Consider the following 22,616-nt stretch of genomic DNA (forward strand, 5'->3'; position numbering starts at 1 on the left):
TCTCATTTGAGCTCTTTTTCCACACTGTTCATAATTATCATATGGCAACACATAAACACCTGGAAAAGAAAAAAAAACACAACAGCCAGTTAAAAGTTAACTACAAACATGACACTTTTATTGAACTTATTTTGTTCCTGATTCAATTACAGAAACAAGAGTTAACTGTTTTTTTTTCTAATTAGAGGAATCAAGTTCTATACATAGGCATGCTGCGTCACCGCTCAGTCACAGCTGTGAAAACCAATATCACCCCTGTCAGCTGCCCCGCTGGAACAGTCTGAAGGCAAGACAAATCAGGAGAGGACAGGTCAAACCCAGGATGAGTGTTCAGTGGGCTGCCCAGGGATGACAAACTTAACATATAGAGGTTTTGTGCAAATTTCACCACAGTCTATTTGATTTTAAACACAGAGACGATACCAGTCAGAAGATTCTCTTTTTTTCCCCCTCTAGACTTCAAACTAACAAGGAAGTTATTATTAGGTCCAGTAGAGATGGCATTTTGTTCCTTTTTGGGGAATCATACTATTTTGGACCATTTCCCCTGACTTTAATCTTTTTGCTTCTCAAGAGCCAGCTCTCTTTAGTGTTTAAGAAAGCACAGACATTAAATGTGTCATCTGATATACACTGAAATGATGATTTCTGTCACATGACCTTTACATAAATAGAGTTAGTATTCAAAAGTACGTCTGAGAAAGGTCTTACATGTAGAAATGGTGATAAGCATGCACAGATAGGTAGTCGACAAGTGCAAAATCTACAAAGTCACATGGTATTATTGTATTTTTTTGTTTTTTTGTACTCCACATTGAGTGAAAACAACAAGAACTAACACTTACCCCCTCCGCTCTTAATGTTGAGAGTTTTATCTTGTTACTGCTGACCATCCAAAACCCTGAGGATAGTTCTTCTTCATGAGCTAAGACGCAGGGTGGGCCCAAACAGAGCCTGAAGAAGCAGGACACGCTCTCTTTGGGCATGGAGCTGGCCTGCTGGGACCAATCCCATTTTAGAATAGCCAGTGGGTAAGACCTAGCCTACAGCAGCAGTCTGGGGTGTACCCTTTGGCTTTTCCTAGTCGAGCGTTGATCTACTGTGACACCAAGGGTCACCAAATGTTCAGCACCCTTTTTTTTATTGATTATCCTCAACATATTCATATTTCTGAATAAGTCATGGTTTACTGCATGAAGTGCCAAAAATATTCACAGCCATTGTCATTTTTCTAAAAAAAATAAAATAAGTGTTTATATCCCTGTAACTGTTACAGTGAAGAGAGGACTTGACTGAGAATATTGCAGGAGGTACAACTGACATAAATCCCTTTATATGACAACTCATCATTTCCATGAACATTAATTAAACAAAAAATAAAGCATATCTATTTTATGGCAAAACATTTCCAAAATGCTAGCTTTTAAAAAGACACCAGCAAGAGAGAAACCAAAGCATAGTGAAACAACAACCAAATGTATGAACAACTAAGCAAACCAGTTTAAAAAAAAATACGTCAGATAAAAAAAGTTTGCAGTAGTCAGTTCTCAAGGGGTCATATGACACTGGTGTCTAAACTTAGGCTACAGTTATAATGTAATGAAAAGAAAAAGTAAACAAGCAAGCAAAGCTTTGCAGCACTACTATGTACACAGCGTCTCTGGTGAAGAGAGAGAGCCGGTGTCGTGATGAAGGAAAGGGCGTGAAACAAAGACTCCGGTGAAACCAGAGTCCTTCTTGGCACGGGGCTACACTCGAACTATAGCCGACCACAGGGAGACAGGAGGAGGAGGAGGAGGAGACGCTTCACCAGATAAAGAAGACAACCACAGAGAGCAGAGCAGCATGGTCGCCCGCACTTCACACACAAACACACACAGTCAGACCAGGGAGGCATTTTCTCACACAGATCTTGCACTGTCGCATAAACTCCCCTCGGACCGTCTTTGCTATCTCCTTCCTCCTCGCTCCCATCCCCCTTCTTCCTCCTCTTATATTTGATATCTCTCTCTTTCTACCTTGAACTGTAAATCTGATCTTTCTAAGGCTCTAGGTCTAGGGTATCTCCACACACCAGCCACAGCTCCATTTATCCCCAGTCACTGACATTTTTGACATCTGCATCAATGTTGTTCCTGTAGTTTTGTGCCACACTGGGATGTTGTGTGGAGGGATATTTAGCACCAGAAAGCAACCTTGACTTCTTGAAATTCCCCCCTGCCAAACCCGGACACTCATAAAATCACACATAAACACAGATAGAGGAGATTAAGTACAGGGCAACGCTTCACTTCCTCGCTCCGTTTCCTGCTAATATAAAGTGACAGTTTCTCCTGGCTGGTTCAAAAGCGCCAGTGGCCACCGGAGATGTGGGAGAGCAGCACACAGCAGTCTGACCTAGATTCAGGAAGCAGTGCCTCCCCACCAATGACTGACGCCCTCCTAGCCCAATCAGAATCCACGCTACTCCATGTAACACAGTTCAGAAGCAACTTGCGCCCCCTCTGTTCAGGTGCTTCTGGCTGCTTTAGCCGTGAGCTTGTGTTCGGGATTTACAGTTTGTTTCACATTTGGCAAAGTGTCCATGCAGGTGGGAGGATGAGGCAAGGTTAGAAGAGTTACGTGGTGTATTCACAGACAGTGCAGTGAGACCGGAAACGGAGATAGAGAAGGAGGAAGAAGAAATGTTCACTGAAGGATAACAGCCTGGAGAGGGAAGGTTTATCGGAGCGGTGGAGTTGAGATGTAGGGAATACATACACTCTTGTTCCTCTCATATACTCCACATACACACCCACAGAGGCTAAATTATTTGAAAGCGGGTGGTGCTCGAGCTGTACAGTTGCCCATGTGCTCTGTCTTAACCTACACTGTGGATGAATGGAGGACAGAGCCAAATGTTTCCACGTGAGCGCCAGCATTTTGAGGAGCAGCAGAAAAGACATCCTGACTGACAGGAAGAGAGAGAGAGAGAGAGAGAGAGAGAGAGAGAGAGAGAGAGAGAGAGAGAGAGAGAGAGAGAGAGAGAGAGAGAGAGAGAGCAGGAAAAGGCGCTAGATTTCACAGTTTTTCAAGGATGCTTACAGTGCTGTACAGTCTCAGTAGAGCAAATCAAAGAAAAATAATACTGCATGTTGATATTTTTTAATCTAAGTCAGCGTGCGTTTTGCTACTTGCTGCCACATTTCAAGTTTCTGAACCCTTCAATGGAGATGTGTGTGCTAGAAGAGCTTTGGCTCTGTCCTCCATACCCTGCTATTCCTCAGTCTCACACACACTCATACAACAGTAAAATGGCACGCAGTCAGTGTTTAAGTCTGTACACAGAGGAAAAGGGCCCTGTAGGAATCCAATTCAACCAGTCGGGGCCCCTCATCCAGGACCCCTCCCTCCTCACCCTCTCCATCCTCCTCTTCATTTTCTACCAAACATCTTCTTTCGGATCCTCGCACTCACCACAGCTGCCTCCCCGTGTAGGTAGGAGGGGCAGAGGGCACCTGTGGAGGGAACAATTCAGTTTGTGAATGAAACAATATTTGGATTATTATGTATTCACAATCACATATGCATCTTAACCCACACATGCACGCACATTTTACTCATGCTTCCTTCCACACATACTTTCCTACAAACTCGGTTTAGGCTAATTAATAGATAAGAAGACCCACACCTCTCTTAATGTTAGTATGCTGAATATAAACAGCTGGTTAGCTTAGCTCAGCACAAAGACCAGAAACTGTGTGTGCTAGGTGTTTATTGTAACTTGTGGACAGAGCTGGGCTTGCTGTTTAAAGCTACTTTCGTGCTTTGTGCCAAGCTAGGCATGTATCTTGTCATCTAACCCTCTGCTATAAAGCAAATAAGCATTTTTCTCAGAACTGTTCAGTTAACTCAATGTACAGTAACACGATGAGACTTTTATTTACCGTGCACTTGCATCCTACACTCTCTTCTATTTTATTATGTGCTTCAATCTTTTAAATGTCTATTAGACTTTTAAATTGCTACTTTAAAAGCTGGATTTCTCATTAAATATATGTTATGCCTTATGCAGAGCACTTCCCTTTTAGTAGAAAGCATGCTATAGAGTTAAATAGACTAGAATGAATGAACAAAATTACATTTTATGCAAAGCATCTCGAGGAAAAGTGTTTGTGCTCCCTTTTGTTGCTTAAATGAGATCTGCAATCTCTAGAAATAGTGGCTTCAAATGACCTTTGAGTCGAGAGAGAGTGTTGCTTCAGCATTGCTATCCATCAGTGGTGTGTTCTGCTGTTGTCCTTCATTTATTATACCGTGACTAGAAATAAGTGTATCTGTGCCAGACATAGCGCCCATTCATCCTGCATACCGAAGGGTGTGACAGGCCGGCTGACAGTCGCATCACTCCGTGGACAAACAGCAATGTGGCTTGTTGACACACAAATGGAACCTCTCTCACACTCACACAATTCAATGTCAGATGAGTGACCATTTGTGACGAAACCGTCCATGCATGTGCTCACAAAATCCATCAAACGCAGGTGCATGGCCATGCATCCGACATTCTGATAATGCACACACACACACACACACACACACACACACACACACACACACACACACACACACACACACACACACACACACACACACACACACACACACACACACACACACACACACACACACACACACACACTCACACCTCTCCCTCATTCCTGTGCAATGAAGTACGGCCTGGAACGCACAAATGTGCATGCAGTCGTGTCGGCGTGGTCGAATGAGAGAGCGGCGTGTAAGCGGCGTGTACCTGAGACTGGGAGGATGTACTCACCGCTCCCCCGTTCAGGATCATGGTCATCTCGGTGGGTTGGTAGACATTGCTGCGGAAAGGAGCGCTGGGCCTGGGTCCCGTGTTGCTGTTGTGTGGACCTGCGGGACCCCCAGTCCTCAAGCCTGGCATGGAACAGAGGGAGAGGTGAACAGAGATAACTTACTGCGACTCAGAGACACTTGCTGTGTAACCCTGCACCACAAGTTCTTCCTCCTGTATCTTTTCTAGCCACGCATGCAGAAGTGTTCTGGTGTTCTATTACTCATTTTGGCCTACATTCAACCTACAGCCTGTCTGCACATATTACACCTGTCCTCTCTCAGATATATTGGATTGTACTGTACCTGCAGCGTTCTCATCGCTGTATCCGTAGCCTTGGTTCTCCACAAACTGCCTATGAGAGAGCGGGATGTCTTCGTCGAAGCTGGTCTCTCTCATTCGTGTTGAGTTCTGGGAGGTGTCAAAGTAATCTGGTGCAGTGGGCTGTGGAGGGGATCTCAGGCAGATGTGGGCTTCAGGAATGGCGTGGAAGATGAGCAGCAGCCAGCCCTGAGCAACCAGAGCAATGGCCAGGGCCGGGTCATTCCACTCTGGGGACCTACCCAGCCATTCAATGCCGTGCAGATAGAGGCCCACCCAGGCCACCCACAGCAGTAGCGACAGCAGGCAGGTCACCACCAGCCAGATGGCATTGCAGCGCCACTGACTTGTCTTCCCGCACAGGGCCAGGCAGGCGGCAGTGAGCGCGGCCAGAAGAAGGGCTAACACGTAGCTGCAGGCTAAAGAGAAGTCCATCGGCAGATACTCACAGGCAGGTCGTCCCTCCCTTAGCACCGTGAGAAGTAGCCACTCGGCGGCGATGATGCCCTGCACGGCGCTCAAACCCAGAGCGAGGCCTGTTAGGGCGCAGCCGCCAGGGCTCCGACGCTCAAGGCCAATCCTGCGCAAGCGGACGCCCTGCACCAGCAAGCAGGAGAAGCAGAGGGCGAACAGGACACCCCACAGGGCCCTTTGGAGCAAACATAAAGACTCGTCCTGCTCGATCAGGTAAGCAAAGCTCAGGCCGAACAAGCCCAGGATGCCGAGCAGCAGCAGGAGGATGGGCCCGACGCCGCTGCGCTTCTCAGCTTCACCGATGGTGTGTAAGCGACACAGCAGGATCAGGGCTAGCAAGAAGGCCGTCAGCACCCCCCCAGCAGCCACTGCCTCCACCGCCACACCCCACATGGAGTCCAGGTCACAGAGGAGGGTGTATGGACGAACAAGGCCCCAGCCGCAGCCTGTTGGGAGAGCCTCAGAGTCCTCCGAGTCCTGACCGATGGCACGCTGGGCGACAGTCAGAAGAAGCAGGAGGAGGACCGGGAGGAACGCCATCTCTGAGAGACCAGAAGATAGAGGGAGACCAAGAAGGAGAGAGGAGAAAAAAGAGGGGAAAGTGAAAGACAATGAGTCATTCTGGTTATAAATGTAACAGAGCTGAGCAGTCAGTCATTCCCACAGTAATCATCTGCATGCGAGTGACAATGCAGACAATCAGCTACGGCTGGGTTTAAGAAGGTAAACAATAGACTTAATGCAGGGTGGAAGGCTATACACACACACACACACACACACACACACACACACACACACACACACATCCTGTTTCATGCGTTGTATCCGATAATCCTGTCATTTGAAAGCTTTCAACTTTTTTTGTTGAAATAAACAATGTCAGAAATTAAGCCTAGATAAGATGCCTTCAGTTCCTTCACAGAGAAGTGAGGTTGTGTCCGAGCACCTGCAGTGCTTCTGAAGAGAGTTGAGATGTATTATTTGTCCAGCTCGGGCACTGACGGGGAAGCAGCAGCATCATGCATATTTGTATGAACAGAAAACAAGATACAGAGGAGGGAAGTGGTGTGTACAAGCAGTTCTACTCACTATCAGGGATCTCAGGGCATGCAGCAAGGCGTCAGACAGCGCATAATACACTGCACACGAATACACGGCGCCTCAAGCACAAGAAAAAACACTTGAGTACTTTTCTTGTGTCCCGGTGCAAAAAACAGCAGCACTCGGTGAGCGAAATCAATGCTGTCTCAGTCTACTTATTCCTTTATTCATCACAACTGTCAGACAGAAGCCGCCACACAACTACACATTCCCTATTTTCATTGAGGTCTGTGCTGGGATGATCAGTGCTGCCGTTCACCTGACAAGCTGTGTTCTTTGAGAGGTTGAGCAGTGTTTGAAGCCCCCCTTGGAGCCGCACACACATCATTTTGCCAGGTTACTGTCAACTGTCTCGCCACTACATCGCTAAGCTTTCAGAAATACTTTCCAAGTTGCCTCATACATAAGTACGTCAAACAATCTGCTCTTACAAAGAACACACACACTTTTCTAGTTGATTTATGCTTGGAGCTCTACTTTGGATTGTTTATTTCGGGTCTAGTTTTGACATTAAAAATCTCCTGGGGTCCACAAATAGACTGTACCACACTATTTACATACCACATTAAGGACACTGGAAATCCCAGGCGACATATTCTCTCTCCTTTCCAGTAAGTCAGGGAGAGTTACATGGTCGAGACGGCAGGGGATAGGTAGATTTAAATACACACCAGCCAGAGATACAGGTCACACAGTCCTTCCAGCATGTAGTTAACTAAATGGGCCAGACAGTGAGAAAGCAACGGGCCCCTAGACACTCTGATTTATTTCATCATGAGGAAAATAGGGACAAATGTGAAAGGAATTCTGGTGACTTTGCAGCAAGTATACTAAGAGCACCTGCTTTTGATTGTATGGTTTGTCAGTTTTCTACTGTTAACAGAAACAGCTACAAGTCTCTTTACCAATCAAGGTTGAGCATACATTGTCATAGATTAAACTGCCCAACAGTTAAGAATGTAAAGATGAAGCGAAACAAAATAAACTACTTACTTGAACAAATGTATCATTTGTAAGTCATTTAAAACTTAATGCATTACATTTCTAGTTCTCCAACTTTTCAAAGGGAATGATTTATTGCATTGTGTGTCTTAAAGGTAGGGTAGGTAAGTTTGAGAAACCGGCTCGAGATCGCTAGAATTTGAAAATACACAACCGGAGAAAATCTGCCACTTCCTTACAGAGCCCCTCCTCCAACACACATGAACGCGCACATGACCAATGAGGGCACGAGATAAGTTTATGCCCCGATGGAAGGCTGACAGGCAGGTAGGCCATCCAGTTGTACTTTTTACAGTATTACGGCTTCTACAGATGACATTTTTTTATGGATTTTTTGTCAAAGCACTTAAGATATTCATTGCTATCAGGATGTTAAGAGCATTCCATGGAATATAACAAAAAGTGTATCTCGAGCCGGTTTCTGAAACTTACCTACCCCACCTTTAAGGGATAAAAGTCTGAAAAATGTTTTTGACAGTTGGTTAGACAAAAAAAGCACCAAGGTACCACTTGGTGCTAATGGCAATTATAGATTTTCTGAAGTAACACAAACCAGACAATCAATGACTAAATCGTGAAAAGTATCTGGATACGAATCCATAACTTTAATAAAAATGTGTTGCAGCCCTGTATTACATTCTTTAAAATAAACTCAACCAACTCGAACTGTAATAATATTGTGATTATATAACTGTCACACTCTGCATCGAGTAAAAGAGCTGGACCATCAGCCTCTCTTGTTTTTAAATAACCTAATATAACATGATAAGCGAGTTAACTCTTATCTTTTATATTACATTACATAGCATTTAGCTGACGCTTTTAACCAAAGTGGTTTATTACAGCAGTGCAATAAACCATAAAGATATCTTGGATAATATATGTTCACAGATGGGCTACGGCAATTTTCTATCACAATTTCCTGCATTGCTGGAACTCATTTTATTTACATCCTTTTGATGCATCCGTCCTAATATTCAAATTAAACATATATTTTTAGGGCAGCGATTGTTTACAACTTGGGAAGAATCATTATTCATTTCTGTGAGCCTCCAGGGGGCATAACAGTGAGATGAATGTGTGTATGTATCTGTGTTTTTTGCATATTCATGTGTTTTGAGCTTTCATGTATCCTTCAGGGATTAGCAAATTCCACCTCACACCTCATTATCAAAATTATTCGCTCCTTCGTTTCCTTCCGTTGTTTCAGCCTGTTCTTTCCAGTCATCTCCTTTCCGACCTTTTTACATCAGCTCACTGCCGCTGGTTATTATTGGTCCAAATTAACATCAATCAGTGCTTATAGAGGGATGAGTCACCAAAACACACGCACACACAAATACACAGAGCTTTTCACAAACCTTTACTCTTACTTTCAGAACGGCACAAGAGCCCAAAAGCAGACACACACCTCCTGATAAATGTCATGTTGTTTTTCTTGTGATTGCCATAGTTGCGCCCTATCTCTAAATAACAGGAATACAACAAAAGGGAAAGGAGACAAAGAGATAAAGGCTCTCTCAACCTCAACGAGTCGTGCAGACTGCTCCTCCTCTGCCTGTTTTTGTGGCACTTCTCTTTTTGTCTTCTTTGTTACACTTCCCAATGACAGGAGACACAGAGACAGGAGATTGTGACCTGTGACCTTTTCATTCACTCACCCTCTCATCCAGTCACTCCCTCTTGGTTGCTCTTTGAGTGGGACTTGGCAGACTGGTGAGCTGAAGGATGCACAGAGAGGGCCACACGCACACTAACACATCTTAAAGACATGCATGACACACAGTACATAACACACCTACAGTACACATGCCACACACACTTGAATCCTCTTCCCTATTAATATGAGTCATGTGGAAAGAGAGCGAGAGAAACAGCCCTGGCCTTCCGCTTTGTGCAGCACGGAGGATGCGGCCGCCGTCTCATCCTCCCTCCCATCTTTCTAGACATGTTTCTCTCTCTGTCAGTCCCTCTCCATGCAGCCATTTCTGTCCTCCCCTCCATTTAAAATCTTCTATTCTGCCCGGATTTCAATGCCACCTCTCCTCTGGAGCAGCCATCGCGGTCTCATCTCTCTGCTACATTTGAAGATGTGCTGTGAAAGATGTGCCTCACACACCTCCTCTTTCCACATTTTCCCTCTTCTTTCACCCCCCCACCATTTAAATCGCAAAACACACCCTCTTCCTTCCATTTTGGCTTCTCCTTCTTCCCTCCTTGTGCCCCTTCCCCCTCCCTCACCCTTGCCTCTATTCTTGCTGTGTATCTTATGTAACTGGGGAAGGATCCAGCTCCTGCCAGCTCTGCTGCATGGCTGCTGTTTCTCATGCATCATCTTCCTCAGTGCCAAGCAGCCTGCTGGCACCCAGAAGTCCATCTTAGTTTGGTACTCTTCTGCAAGTAGCGGGGTTACATGCACTCGTGCTGCACGTGTCACATGCACAGGCTGGGATAATGCCTATGTGTGCTGGCTCAATTTGCATGTAAATATAACATTCTGCTAGGTTGCATGTATTATGTATCTGTGTGCGAAGCCACCCCATTCTCACACAAGGCAGAATGTGACAAATATGCAGCATGCGTTCCTGTTACACACACAACAGGAATACAGGCAAATGTGCAGCACTGCAGCCCTTCAAATCTGCTCCAGGTAGGGCTGGGGGGGGGGATTTAGTGAGCCATCCTGTACAATTACCTCCTATAATTATCAGACATAGCACACAAGCAGATGCTTTCTAATTACCATGGTGATAATTGGGAGGATTATTGCATTCTGACGACTCGCTTCAATTCACCTTTTTCTTCTACTGTTGTTTAATTCAGACTACAGATGAAGAGAGTGTGTGTGCTTAGTCGGCACGAGTGTGTAGGAGTGTGGCTGGGAACACAGCTGTTGAGGTGAGCAGGTCATTTCCAGGACCTGTGCTGGCATCTGCTTGCTAGTGACGCCATTAGACTCTGCATCCTCTTCTCTAACACCAACAGACCTTTCCCTTTCTGAGAGCACATACATTTACATTTGACATCAGCGGATGGGATTACATAAGGCCTCAGATATCAGTCATGTTAAATTAACCCCGGCCGTCTGGATGTTTTGACTCACTGTATGAGATGTACTTATAATAAAGACATGCCTGTTTTATATCTGAGATCCTTGATGTAACTTATGCTTGTCTTTCTTCTTCACTGTTTCATATGTCATTGCCCAGATGGTTAGCAGGCAAATCTCTCCCTTGCTACCTTTAATGCGTGTTTCTGACGTCACCAAGTTAGCATGTAAAACGTATCCTCCCTGGAGTTTTAGAGAAGCTCTGTTTGAAAAAGAGACATACTCTTAGCTAGGATGCTCATCCATAACAGATATGCTTGCTGTTGCTCCCTTGAGTACACTGATAGGACACGTGGTTTTTGTAATCGCTGAACTTGTGACTTTCCAGAAATGGCCTTCGCGAGGAGCTTCACATTGAGTGGGATCTTTCGAGCGGAAAATGTCAAAATAAAGTCCAAATACATCAACGTTGGAATATTGAGAAAGATATATGGTTCAAGTTTGCGGAATTAAATTGACCTGACATCACAGCTTCAGAGCAATACAAGGTTCCTGTGTATAAATACGTGATAACACACATGCGGCAACTTAGATATGTTATTCTAGAACAAATAAATGACTGCATTTAGCTTAACCCCGGAGACTCGTCCGATGTAATTCTACACATTAAATGCATTAACCATGTATGACATTGTCTGATCCGACTTTGTTTCCTCCCCACATCTGTCATCCTCCAGATAAACATCCCCAATCCCAGATAAAAGGCAGGACAAAAGGGTATGCAGAAGAAGAAGAAGGAGGGGGGGGGGGGGGTGAAACTGTAGACGTCAAAGTATGACGTAGAAGTGTGCTAAAATATTGAAAAGGAGTTAGGGAGGAGAAGTTTTAGGAATAAAAATACTTTTGGATGACAGTAGGGCTAAGAGAAAGGCATGTTGAATGGCAAGGCTGAAGAAGGGGTATTCCATTGACTGCACTGGCCCCTTGGGTATCAGCATGAACAAACTGGCAAAGGAAGTATTTCCCCCAGCCTCTTCAGACACTCCCGGCCATCCTAATTAGGGCTCATTACCATGTGACTGGGCCCACAGCAAGACCATATGCAAATTGACTTAACAATTAACAGCGGCAGCGCCTTACACCCCTCCCTCTGCCCCCTTTTCTGCTTCCTACATCAACAACCAATGGTTTGATGTGAAGGCATCCCATACCTAAAAAGGCCCCCTGAAAAAGAGCCACAAACCCACAGCATCATGTGTTCTGCTTTTATGTGACGGTAATAGGCATGTTCTATTTTAGATAAAGTGGGGAGTTGATCACAGGAGCCCAGAGAGATCCGAGTTGGTTAGAGAGCGAGATAGTAATCAGAGGAGCAGGAGAAACAAGGAACAGGCGGATGTGCAAAGGGTGAATTGGAGCAAGCCTTGTGCCTGGAGCGCGTGTGTGTGAGTATGTGTGTGCGTGCGTATATCTCTCTGTGTGTGTGTGTGTGTGTGTGTGTGTGTGTGTGTGTGTGTGTGTGTGTGTGTGTGTGTGTGTGTGTGTGTGTGTGTGTGTGTGTGTGTGTGTGTGTGTGTGCGAGAGAGAGAGTGTGTGTGAGTGTGAGGGGAGGAGGGGTGAATGCATGAACACAAATGCTCATATGAAAGGAGAAGCAGAGAGGTTTCCATGTATGAACATCCAGCTCATACACTCAGTTGTGTCCTGGGAAGAGACTACACACACACACACACACACACACACACACACACACACACACACACACACACACACACACACACACACACACACACACACACACACACACACACACACACACACACACACACACACAACCCTCCAAACAAGGTACACATGGCATCAGCCCCGAGAAGATACTGTGGCATCCTCTTTTCCCATGAGGACGCTAACTAACTTATGTAAGCTGAGCCTGAAAATAAAAAGCTCTACTCCACTGAATATTGATTAATGATGGTAAACAGAACGCTCCAAAATAGGCCTGGGAGCTTTCAGAGTACACAAATACGGAAACACTGACAGTGCTCCAGGCTCATGTATCATCTATCTATTGACCCACAGAGTCAATCCATGCATTGACTTCAATTTACAAACAAACTTCCTTAGTCTAATTGGACTCCAGTGGCCATTTAAGGGCACTTTCTTCCCAGTTAGACAACAAGCTGTTTGTTTATGAGGCCATTGTGGGAGGGACACGTCTAGTAAAGAGGACACCCTTGGTTTTAGCTGACCTAAGGAACAGCCCAATGCAAACACACATTTGGAGAATGCTCTTTTTTCTTTTCTCATCTTTCAGCACACCCCCATGTGAGGGTCACTGGGGGTTCCAGAAGAGTGTGTTTGTTTGAGGGAGCCTCAGTAAGACCATTGTCACTGAGGTGTGTGGGATCCAAATATAAAGAATGACATCTAACCTCTAAAATAAAGAATGCACAAGTGATTGACACTCCCCAAATATCCCAATTCATTGTGGTGTGACAATGGAGGCACAGCTCTCAAAAGAGACTAACGTTTTTATCCTCGTGAGAAAGATGTACCACAGCCAACCAGGCCTTAAACATCACACAGGTCAAAGTCATCCATGTCTTTAGTAAAGCTTAACATGGCTTTGCTTTGAGGTCAGCACTCAGCACCATATGTTCCATGCCCTTTCTGTACATTTACATTTCTGCAGCATGCCCTTTGCGTGAATTTACATGTATGTCTACAATACTGCGTTTTATGCATTTGGTGCATCGACATCGCCTTTCTCCCCAGGCAGTGAAGCAACTTCGACCTCAGTGGTAATAAGCCCCGAAACAGGCTTATTGCAACACACACCGGCATTCAAATACACCGAGATCCCCCGTGGGGTCAGACAAAATAACCCTGAATATATCACGCACACGCATCTCCACAAGGATATCACTCGCACACCCGTCACCCCCCATTCTCATTAGTCAATGTCCTATGGTGAACAGCACGTACCTTAATCGATGTAAACAAATCCGATCGGGAACGAAGGCAGATGCACGGTTGTCAGGTTTGATGGGAGACTGGGAGGGTAAAAATGTCACATTTCGGAATGAGCTCCGCTCGCTGTGTTTGCGTATTCTCTCTCCATCCACATGGACTCGTTCGCGGTGAGCCCAGATGATTCCTCCTGCTTCAGCTTTGAAAGCAGATCAACCCCAATATTTAGCCCGTGTCTGTTGTTCTCAGAGGCACCCTAGTGTCAGGATTAAACTGTCACAGAGATTTTCGATCGTTTTCCCCTAAATCCTTTGTTCAGCGGTGCGCATCTTTGATGTTGACTCTGCACCAACACAGCATTCATCAAAAAAAGAAATAAAACACAAAATGAGTCGAAATCCTGTGATTTGCAGAGACGGTGGTCCCGAACCGGCTGGATCGCCTTCCCCTGCTACTGTGGGGAATCTGCCGCTGAATGTCCGGATTGACGCTCACTGCTCCCCGACGCACGTCCCCCGACTGAATGCATCACCAAAACTGCGCTCCGCATCACGCGCGTACTGGTAATCCCTCTCCACACACACACATGCACACACACAGAGATAAAGTGACAGCTCTCCTCAGCCGGCAAGGACTGCTCTGTCCTCTCTTCTTTTAACTATTATATTTCCCGATACCTAATTGGCGCCTGATAGGGGGACCACCTTAATAAATGCTTTCTACACACACACCTCCAAAATCTATGGAGTAAATGTCACTATCACAGGCCATACACACAGTTTACATGCGACTCCTGTTTAACTCCAGTCTACGTCTCTACGATACTGTTTTTTCCCTCGTTCACTGTGTTAACATAGAAAATAAACCAGGCTGTGTCAAGGTAAAATATCGAAACTCCATTTCCGGTTGTGTCTTTCAGAATAAAATGATTTCAATAAATTCCCAGCCTGTTATTTTTAAATAATCAAAACCGTTTATTTTTAATATGTTATACTAAAAGAATCTCATTTATGTAGTACTTTACAGCAAGAAACGAAACCATGATAAAAGTATCATCGCATAGGAACACATTAAAGGTCCCATGACATGGCCATTTCTACTGATCATAATTCCATTGTTGAGGTCTACTAGAATAGATTTACATTGTTCAATGTTCCAAACTCACATTGGTTTCTCATACAGCATCTCTGTATAGTATGTGTATTCACTCTGTCCTAAACGGCTTGTTGGAGCTCCTGCCCCCCCCTCTCTATGAGCCCACTATGCTCTGATTGGTCAGCTCGCCCACTCTGTTCTGATGAGTCCACCACCGTTACAGCGGAACATCAGTGATTATGTGTTACAATGACGTGAGCAACCAGAAAATGACACCAGTAATGACAAACAGATGAGAATGCATGTGTGGGTCTGGGTGCCATGTTGGCGGGACGTTGCGGGCAGGGACGTTTCCTGGACCTGGAAATATTCGGGGATTAGCCCACAGTTCATTAAGGTACATTAAGGTACATTAAGGTACCGGCGTTACAGTGGAATTTTCTACTGCAACACTCCCCCCCCCCCCCCTACACACACACACACACACACACACACACACACACACACACACACACACACACACACACACACACACACACACACACACACACACACACACACACACACACACACACACACACACACACACACACACACACACATACCATGTATACATCACTTCAGGGGACATTACATTGACTTACATGCATTTCCTGGAGACTTATCCTAACCTTAACCATAACCAACACATGCCTAACCCTTACCCTTACCCTTACCCTTAACCTTAACCTTAACCTTAACCTTACCCTAATCCTTAACCTAACCAAGTCTTCACCCTAACATTAATGATTCCCCTCATGGGAACCTCCAATTTGTCCCCATAAGGGAGGCGAGTCCCCACACGTGACTGTGTAAACAGATGTAGGTCCCCACAAGTATAGTAATGCTAGGCCACACACACACACACACACACACACACACACACACACACACACACACACACACACACACACACACACACACACACACACACACACACACACACACACACACACACAGTACACCTGCGACAGTTACAATGGAGACTCGATAATCAGCTCACGGCATATAGGTGTTTGTTTTTTAATATTGAAGTTAAAAGCATCAATCTGGTGCACTTTGAGAGCAAAATTAAGATCTATGGATACATCTTTCAACACCCATATGAAACAGAACTGTAAACAGATTTACTTTTTCTTTATGGATATTTTACAAATCACTCCCCTGTGACTGTGTAATGTAAGGTAGCTTCATGTTGAACACTGACAGTAAGTCAACATTTTCCAGAGAGCTTTCTTTGAAATCACCAGGTAACACTAAAAAACACAACATTTATATTGTATGACAAAGTGTTAATTTAATATCTCTGGCTAGCTATAGCTACTTGCTAACAGTTTAGCTTACCCCGCGATTCAAAGTAACGTCAACGTAGCTGTAATGTATGCTTTGCTTATATGTTCGCATAACTTGAAAGTTTACTGACATTTACATACCTTGTTTACCTGGCGCAATTGGTGGCTCTGGGGTTGTTGTGTGAGCCACCACTTGAGAATTGTCGTCTTTTTTAAGAAAAAAAGGCTCGGCGGAGCAGACAGTGTGAGCTGGCTTACTGGTGTCATTTCCTGGTTGCTGCGTTGGGTCTGCGAGACAGCGCAAACTTAGCCTGAACTCCGCCTGAGCACACACAAACACTCACAGCCGAAGTAAAAACAATAAGTGTGGCTTGATATTGAGTAAGAAAAAGGTTGATAAACGCTGTGAGAATGGGATTGCGGAGAGCATTTCTCCGCAATCCCAACTTGTCTATTACCAACGTTCACTGCGTTTGACAGTGACGCCAAGGGATCCTGGTGTGTGAGGAGCTCCACGGATTGGTCCATTTGGACCAATGGGTCCATTTGGGTATGGTCACGTCACTGTACCCAGCAAGATCTCCAACGAGGCGTTCTGGGGCAGCATAGACAGGTCTTTTCTGTGTTAGAGTTTTACTCGCTACAGGGTGTACTTTGAGGGTTTGTGACTCTGCAGACCGTTTACATGCAGAAAAAGCTACATAACACACAAGGGGACGGGTAATAACCGGAAAAGCATGACATGGGACCTTTAAGAGACGGTTTTCAACAGACCCTATTTTTAAATTGCAGAACTAATTCTTAAAATTATGTTTATGGGAAGAATGTTTTCAAAACAGGAAGGTAACAAACAGGTAAATAACTGTATTTAGCACTTGACACACTGATGACAGTCTAACCATGTGTTACTTACTCAACAGAAGTCAATAGGAGCCAGGGATTGAACCACATACCCAATCAAAGGAGGGCCTATGCCTACTGCTGAGCTGCAGGAGGAACAGGCTTATAGGATGAGGTTTTTACAATGACCCGTATTGTTTTCCTACTTGGGCAACAATCTGTTTAGGTCTACTTACAAATCCATTACCCCTTTTCATTTTATGAAACAACACTCTTATTTTGAAAGTAACTGAGCCCCTTTTTCGGGTTCACTCTGGTTATGCCTGACTGATTGACAGCCACAAACTACTGTGGTGCTTATTATTTCTCCCTCGAGTCACATGCTTGTCGCCTCAGCTGCTCCAATCCATCTCCCAGGGAGGCTTTCAATGGGGAAACCCCCACTACCCCAACCCCCAACCGGGCTTCCATATTGCCTTCATGGTAGTGCCTGATGTGAGCCAATGAAAGCAATCTGTAGCATACAGTAGTTTTCAATAGGTTTTAGGCATAGACTGTATATATAAAGGTTTTAGGTCCATACATGCAACCAATTTAGTGTTGGAAAAGGATGGCAGCCATGACACCTCTGACCAGGTGGCTATAATGATGCTAGTCGAAAATATTATCAGACAATGTAGATGCAACCCCCCCCCCCGCCTTTGTCCATTCTGATTTCATTTTGTGTGATTGCAAATAATCCAGTGATTATTGGTACTTTACTGTGTACATTTTAATTGTGAGAAGCTACACGCTGCTGTAATGTTTGGGGGATGCTGGAAACCAAAAACTGAAATTCTCACTCTCATTAGGGTTGCCCCCTCTTTGCCCCCTTATTGCCTCTTTTTCCCCCACTTTCCCTTTCACACACATAAATACATGCAAAGTGAGATGACATGCTGGCTCTGGGCAGTAAGGAGGCGTATAATATGGAGTGGCAGCTGAGGATGTGAGACTAATCTGACAGGTGCAGGCTGAGAGAGTGACAGCATGGGAAGAGGAGGAGGGGTCTCGGTAATCCACATAGGACCATTTAAGAGATTAACGGCTCTCATTTATCAGCAGACAGGCTCAGGAAATACATCAATAGCATCAATTTTCATATCATCTGTGTTATCAGCAGTGAGAGATCGATACACAAGTAATCCCAGTAAAGAGATTGGACTCACCTTGTGAGTAGAGGTACAAATTGTTACTGAATTTGAAGAAAGTGGACCTTTTGTGACTTTGAAACAATTCAAGATTTGGGGGAATGAGCTTTCTTCTTTCTTGCCGGTAAGATAAGTAGATTGATAGCGTCCTCATTTCTGTCGAGAAAATATTTAGTTGGAGCCAGAAATCAGTTAGCTTAGCAAATAGACTGTAAGGAGAGGGAAACAGCTAGTTTGCTCAGTCCAAAGGATCACAAAATAAGCCTAACACCAAGTCTAAATGCCACTTATTAAAATGCTATACCTATATATATATATATATATATATATATACTGTTGATTAATCATATATTGACAGGGCACAGTGTTACGGTGAGTGAAGCAAGCAGGACCCAGATAACGCTGAAAAATGCCTTTATTTCAAGGATAAATAAAAATAACTTGGACAAAACAGAACTCTCACCGGTGACCTCAATCACAAACAAAAGACGAACCAACACTGAATACAGGACGAGACAAGAAATACATGGAGGGGTAATCACGAGACGAGAAACAGCCGGGCAGGGGAGGAGAAGCACAAGGGCAACAGGTGAACAAAGACACACCAGGGAAACTAACGACAGGGAGGGAAACACACAGAGAGGGACCAGACAATATACAAGGAGGAAAACACCCATAACCAGATATACAAAACTACAAACGTGACATAAGAATCCTGACACACAGTAACTTGTGGTCTCTATCGGGTTGCCTGGCAGCCAGCTGAAACTCAAGATTTGACATAATTCAGTAGAAATCTGTAAATTAAACAAACCAGATGTAACATGTATTATTGAGCGCGAGAGGTGCTGGGTGGCCGTTTCCAGTCTTCATGCTAAATTAAGCTGCTCTACCGCACAAATGTGAGATTGGTGTCAATCTTCTCATCTAACTAACAGAAAAAGCATATTTCCCAAATTGTCAAACTATTCCGTGCTGTATGTGTATACTTAAACGACTTCTTTCCTGGGCCCCTTTTAGCTTTACTTGTTATATAATTGATGATTTCTGTGATTGTAACTAACGTGACTGTGTGTGATGAACTGTCGTGTGGTTATGTGTCTTGAAAAAGAGATCTTTGTCTCAATAAGACTTCCTTAAGAAATCACTAAGCACAACATTAGTGTCACAACCTTAACAGTTATTCAGCCTGTAAGCTGAAACATGCGGAAACATGTGATGTGTGGTGAAACATGTTTTTGTTTTTTTAATTCAGTATTTCCATTTCAATATTACTTTGGTAAATATTATCCATGTCTATCAAGCTCTGTGGTGAAGCAGACAACTTGTAACAGATCGCTTCACTGCACGTTTCCTGTCATGTCTATGTTGATATCATCAGATAAATGCAGCAAGAGGAGAACTCCTGCTTCAGTATTTATAGAGCGTGACAAGTCGCCTTTGTATCAGTGTGATGATCATGTGTGTGGCTTGGTCTCTGACTAACATAGCTTTAAAGACAGGCAGCCGACTAACGTTGGCTCTGCCTGGTGAGTAATTGTCTTTTAATGAGTAGAGCACATTCTCTTAAGGTGTCATGTGTCTACTACATAATACAACAACAGCATCACAGCCACTGTCGTGTTTCCTTTGGTCTATGCACAACACGGTATGTTGTACTGTATGTAAAGGCCATGTTTTTTTTTTAAACGTCTGTCTCCTTCCTTCAGTTTCGTTTCATGGTATTGTCTCTGTTTTTGTTCTTTCTTTTTTCTTATCCTTCACCCATTATAACCCCCTGTTCTGCCCGGAGGTTGCCTCATCCCATTAGGACCTCGCTGGGCTCGGACACAATGAAACACAGAAGTGACGGCAGGGTGGCCGCACAGGCTGCATGCTGCATCTGTTTCCAGTGACAGGCATCAGGGTGAGAGCCTCTGACCTCACAGGAAGTATTAACTATGACAGGATGCAGGTGTCCAGAATTAGCAGGAAGAGAGTCTAATTATAAAGAGCCCTTAGTATCCAGACACTCATCCCATTTAAAGCTCACTGCAATGTATCTTACATAGGTTGAGGATGTGAAGCATTTTGGAGAAAAGTATTTAGTGTATCAATACTGAGAAATACTAGTGGGCTGTGCTGACTTGGTCATGGAGGTATGGCAAGGTGTTTAGTGAGATAATCCTAACCTAATCTGTTCATAACGCTTCCTTTTGCCTATCACTGGCCACCCTAAATACTGACAACCTGAGGTCATGACCTCTTGAAGTAACATAGCCTGGAAGGAGTGTAGATATCAAAGGTCATCTGAATGTGACCTTGTGAGGCCAATTTAAAATAACCTATATGTAGATTTGCATGCTCTATATGTGGAAGAAAAAGCAAATGCACAGAATCACTCTTATCTATCCACTTCAAAGACCAACACATGGATCGTAGCACACTTGTTCTCATTCAGTGGGCGTTAGAGACCTCTCTGTCAGCTCCTCAGGTTTCTCAGTGGCTCTAAAGAGGATTTAACCCCTGGGAGGTCATAGTGAGGTCAGTGGAATAAAGGCAGCTCCAGGATTTACCTTCCACTCTGTCATCCAGTCACCGGGTCTGCATGCTTAAAGTGACATATTGTTTTTAAAGCCACACTCAAGGACAGAGGTGAATAAAGAATGACATTTTTTAAAGTGATGTCAAGGGAATGCTGACCTGTCCACCTCTTAAGTATTATGTTTGAATATCACAAAAACTATTAAATGCATAATTGCCCTGCACACACACTCATGGTCTCCAGAGGATAACTTTTTACTAACCTGAGTCATCCTCTGACTTTCCCTCTAAAATTATTTTCAGGATATTATCTCATATTTATTTTTAACATGATGTCAATTATTTTTTTTTAAATATCACAACACCCACCACTGCAAAACTAATATCTTTCCCATCAGCCTCGCTCTACTCTCTGCTTCTGCTGCCATCATGCTGTGTTGCCAGAAGGAGAGGGACAGATAATTCTCTCGATATGCCAACACAGCTGGGTTTATTCCAATGATATTCTAAATAGCATTAGTGTTGGGTATATTTGTATTTATTAGTAACGGTTTGTTTAAGTTAAACCAGATAAAAGCACACAACACCCTTCTTAACCCTATAACGGCAAGTGTATTAGAAGATTTCAATTTCAATTTCAATGCAAATGGCTTCTAGTATTAAACATGCTGACATTAACATGAAGCGAGTAACGCCTCACAGAGGAGCTTGCATGTCTGTGGACTCTTAGTCTTGTTAACCAACTAATAAGAGGTGAACCTTTGTCCATAGCTGAGTTATATAAAAGTCCACAGCCTGTCTCTCTCTTTCTCTTGCAGCCACGTCCAGGCCCTAACCTCTCGAGGTCCTGCGTTACTCCACCCTCCTGCACAATTACCCAACCAAGTGGAAGCTGCTCTGTCTGGCGGGGGCTGAACATGGAGTGGGTGGGGGGACTGCATCGGGCCTGGAGCACTGAAAAGAGAAAAGATTGGGGACATGGATTTTGGGTGAAGAGGGGATTATTGGACAAGATCATAGACGTGCCTTCACAGATACTGGAGGCTCATTATACACATCGCACGAGACTGTCACTCCGTCAATCTGCCTTCAACAATCAGACATACCACTCACCCCCTGCGTGGAATCAGACACCACACAGACAGTTAATCCCCCCAGAAGTCTGCCATTTGATGTTACCCCAACATACACAGACACAAAATAAGCATGTATTTGCTATGCATAAGTACCAACACACATACACTCACACAGGATGGAGAGGAATTGCAACAGCATGCAACAATTTTGAGGGGTTTTGGGGGGAGTAAAGGATTATTGATTAAATAGGACACTAGCCAGATGTACCCACATGCCAGACACATTGTGGTTACATGTATCTATTTGCAGCAATCTGGTCCAGCAATAGTATACATTGATTTGTGTGGAGTGAAAGGTTGTGCATTGAGTGCTTTCACTTTCCGCCTTTGGTAATGGCCTCGCTAATGTTTCTCTCCGGGGCTTTTTCATTCATGTCTAATATACTGTAAGTCCATCAATCGGTCCACACAATGACTTACTTCTTTGTCAACATCACAAATCCCAGTGGTCTGGCTCTGTCTCTGCTCTTCATCTATGAGCCATTCTCCATCTCTCAACTTTCTTAACCTGTCAAATATCTCTTCTTCAGTATTTACGACACATCCTTGACTCCGTATTTGTTGGTTGGATTTATCAAACGAATGCAGTTGCTCTTTGATATTTTAGTGGCACATTAAACTGATCCTGAAATCTGCTTAAGTTTACCACTCAGAGCACTTACTGCTATCTTTCTCCCTGTGTGTTTTATGTGTGTGTGTATATATAAAGCTGAGCACATAAATGAAGCT

At 44.2% G+C, this 22,616-nt stretch overlaps 1 protein-coding gene and 1 long non-coding RNA gene across 3 annotated transcripts; one reads left to right on the forward strand and one right to left on the reverse strand.

The window, feature by feature from the left end:
• Nucleotides 1-89: 89 nt before the first annotated feature.
• gprc5ba (G protein-coupled receptor, class C, group 5, member Ba) lies at nt 90-14,607 on the reverse strand. Of its 2 annotated transcripts, none has more exons than XM_034089053.2 (4): nt 13,788-14,607; nt 5,161-6,192; nt 4,817-4,938; nt 90-3,497 (listed from the first exon to the last, which is right to left on the reverse strand). In XM_034089053.2, exons 2-4 carry the CDS (start codon nt 6,188-6,190, stop codon nt 3,453-3,455), a joined length of 1,197 nt encoding a protein of 398 aa, XP_033944944.1. In that variant the 5' UTR covers nt 6,191-6,192; nt 13,788-14,607; the 3' UTR covers nt 90-3,452. The 2 variants fall into 2 exon arrangements, with proteins under 2 accessions (XP_033944944.1, XP_033944943.1); XM_034089052.2 differs by having other exon boundaries at nt 4,793-4,938.
• On the forward strand, nt 14,246-22,532 carry LOC117450987 (uncharacterized). The gene is made up of 3 exons (XR_004552620.2): nt 14,246-14,335; nt 20,021-20,134; nt 21,570-22,532. It is a non-coding gene; the product is annotated as an uncharacterized lncRNA (long non-coding RNA).
• The last annotated feature ends 84 nt before the right edge of the window (nt 22,533-22,616 follow it).

This window comes from Pseudochaenichthys georgianus, chromosome 8, assembly GCF_902827115.2.
Source record: "Pseudochaenichthys georgianus chromosome 8, fPseGeo1.2, whole genome shotgun sequence".
Lineage (NCBI taxonomy): Eukaryota > Metazoa > Chordata > Actinopteri > Perciformes > Channichthyidae > Pseudochaenichthys > Pseudochaenichthys georgianus.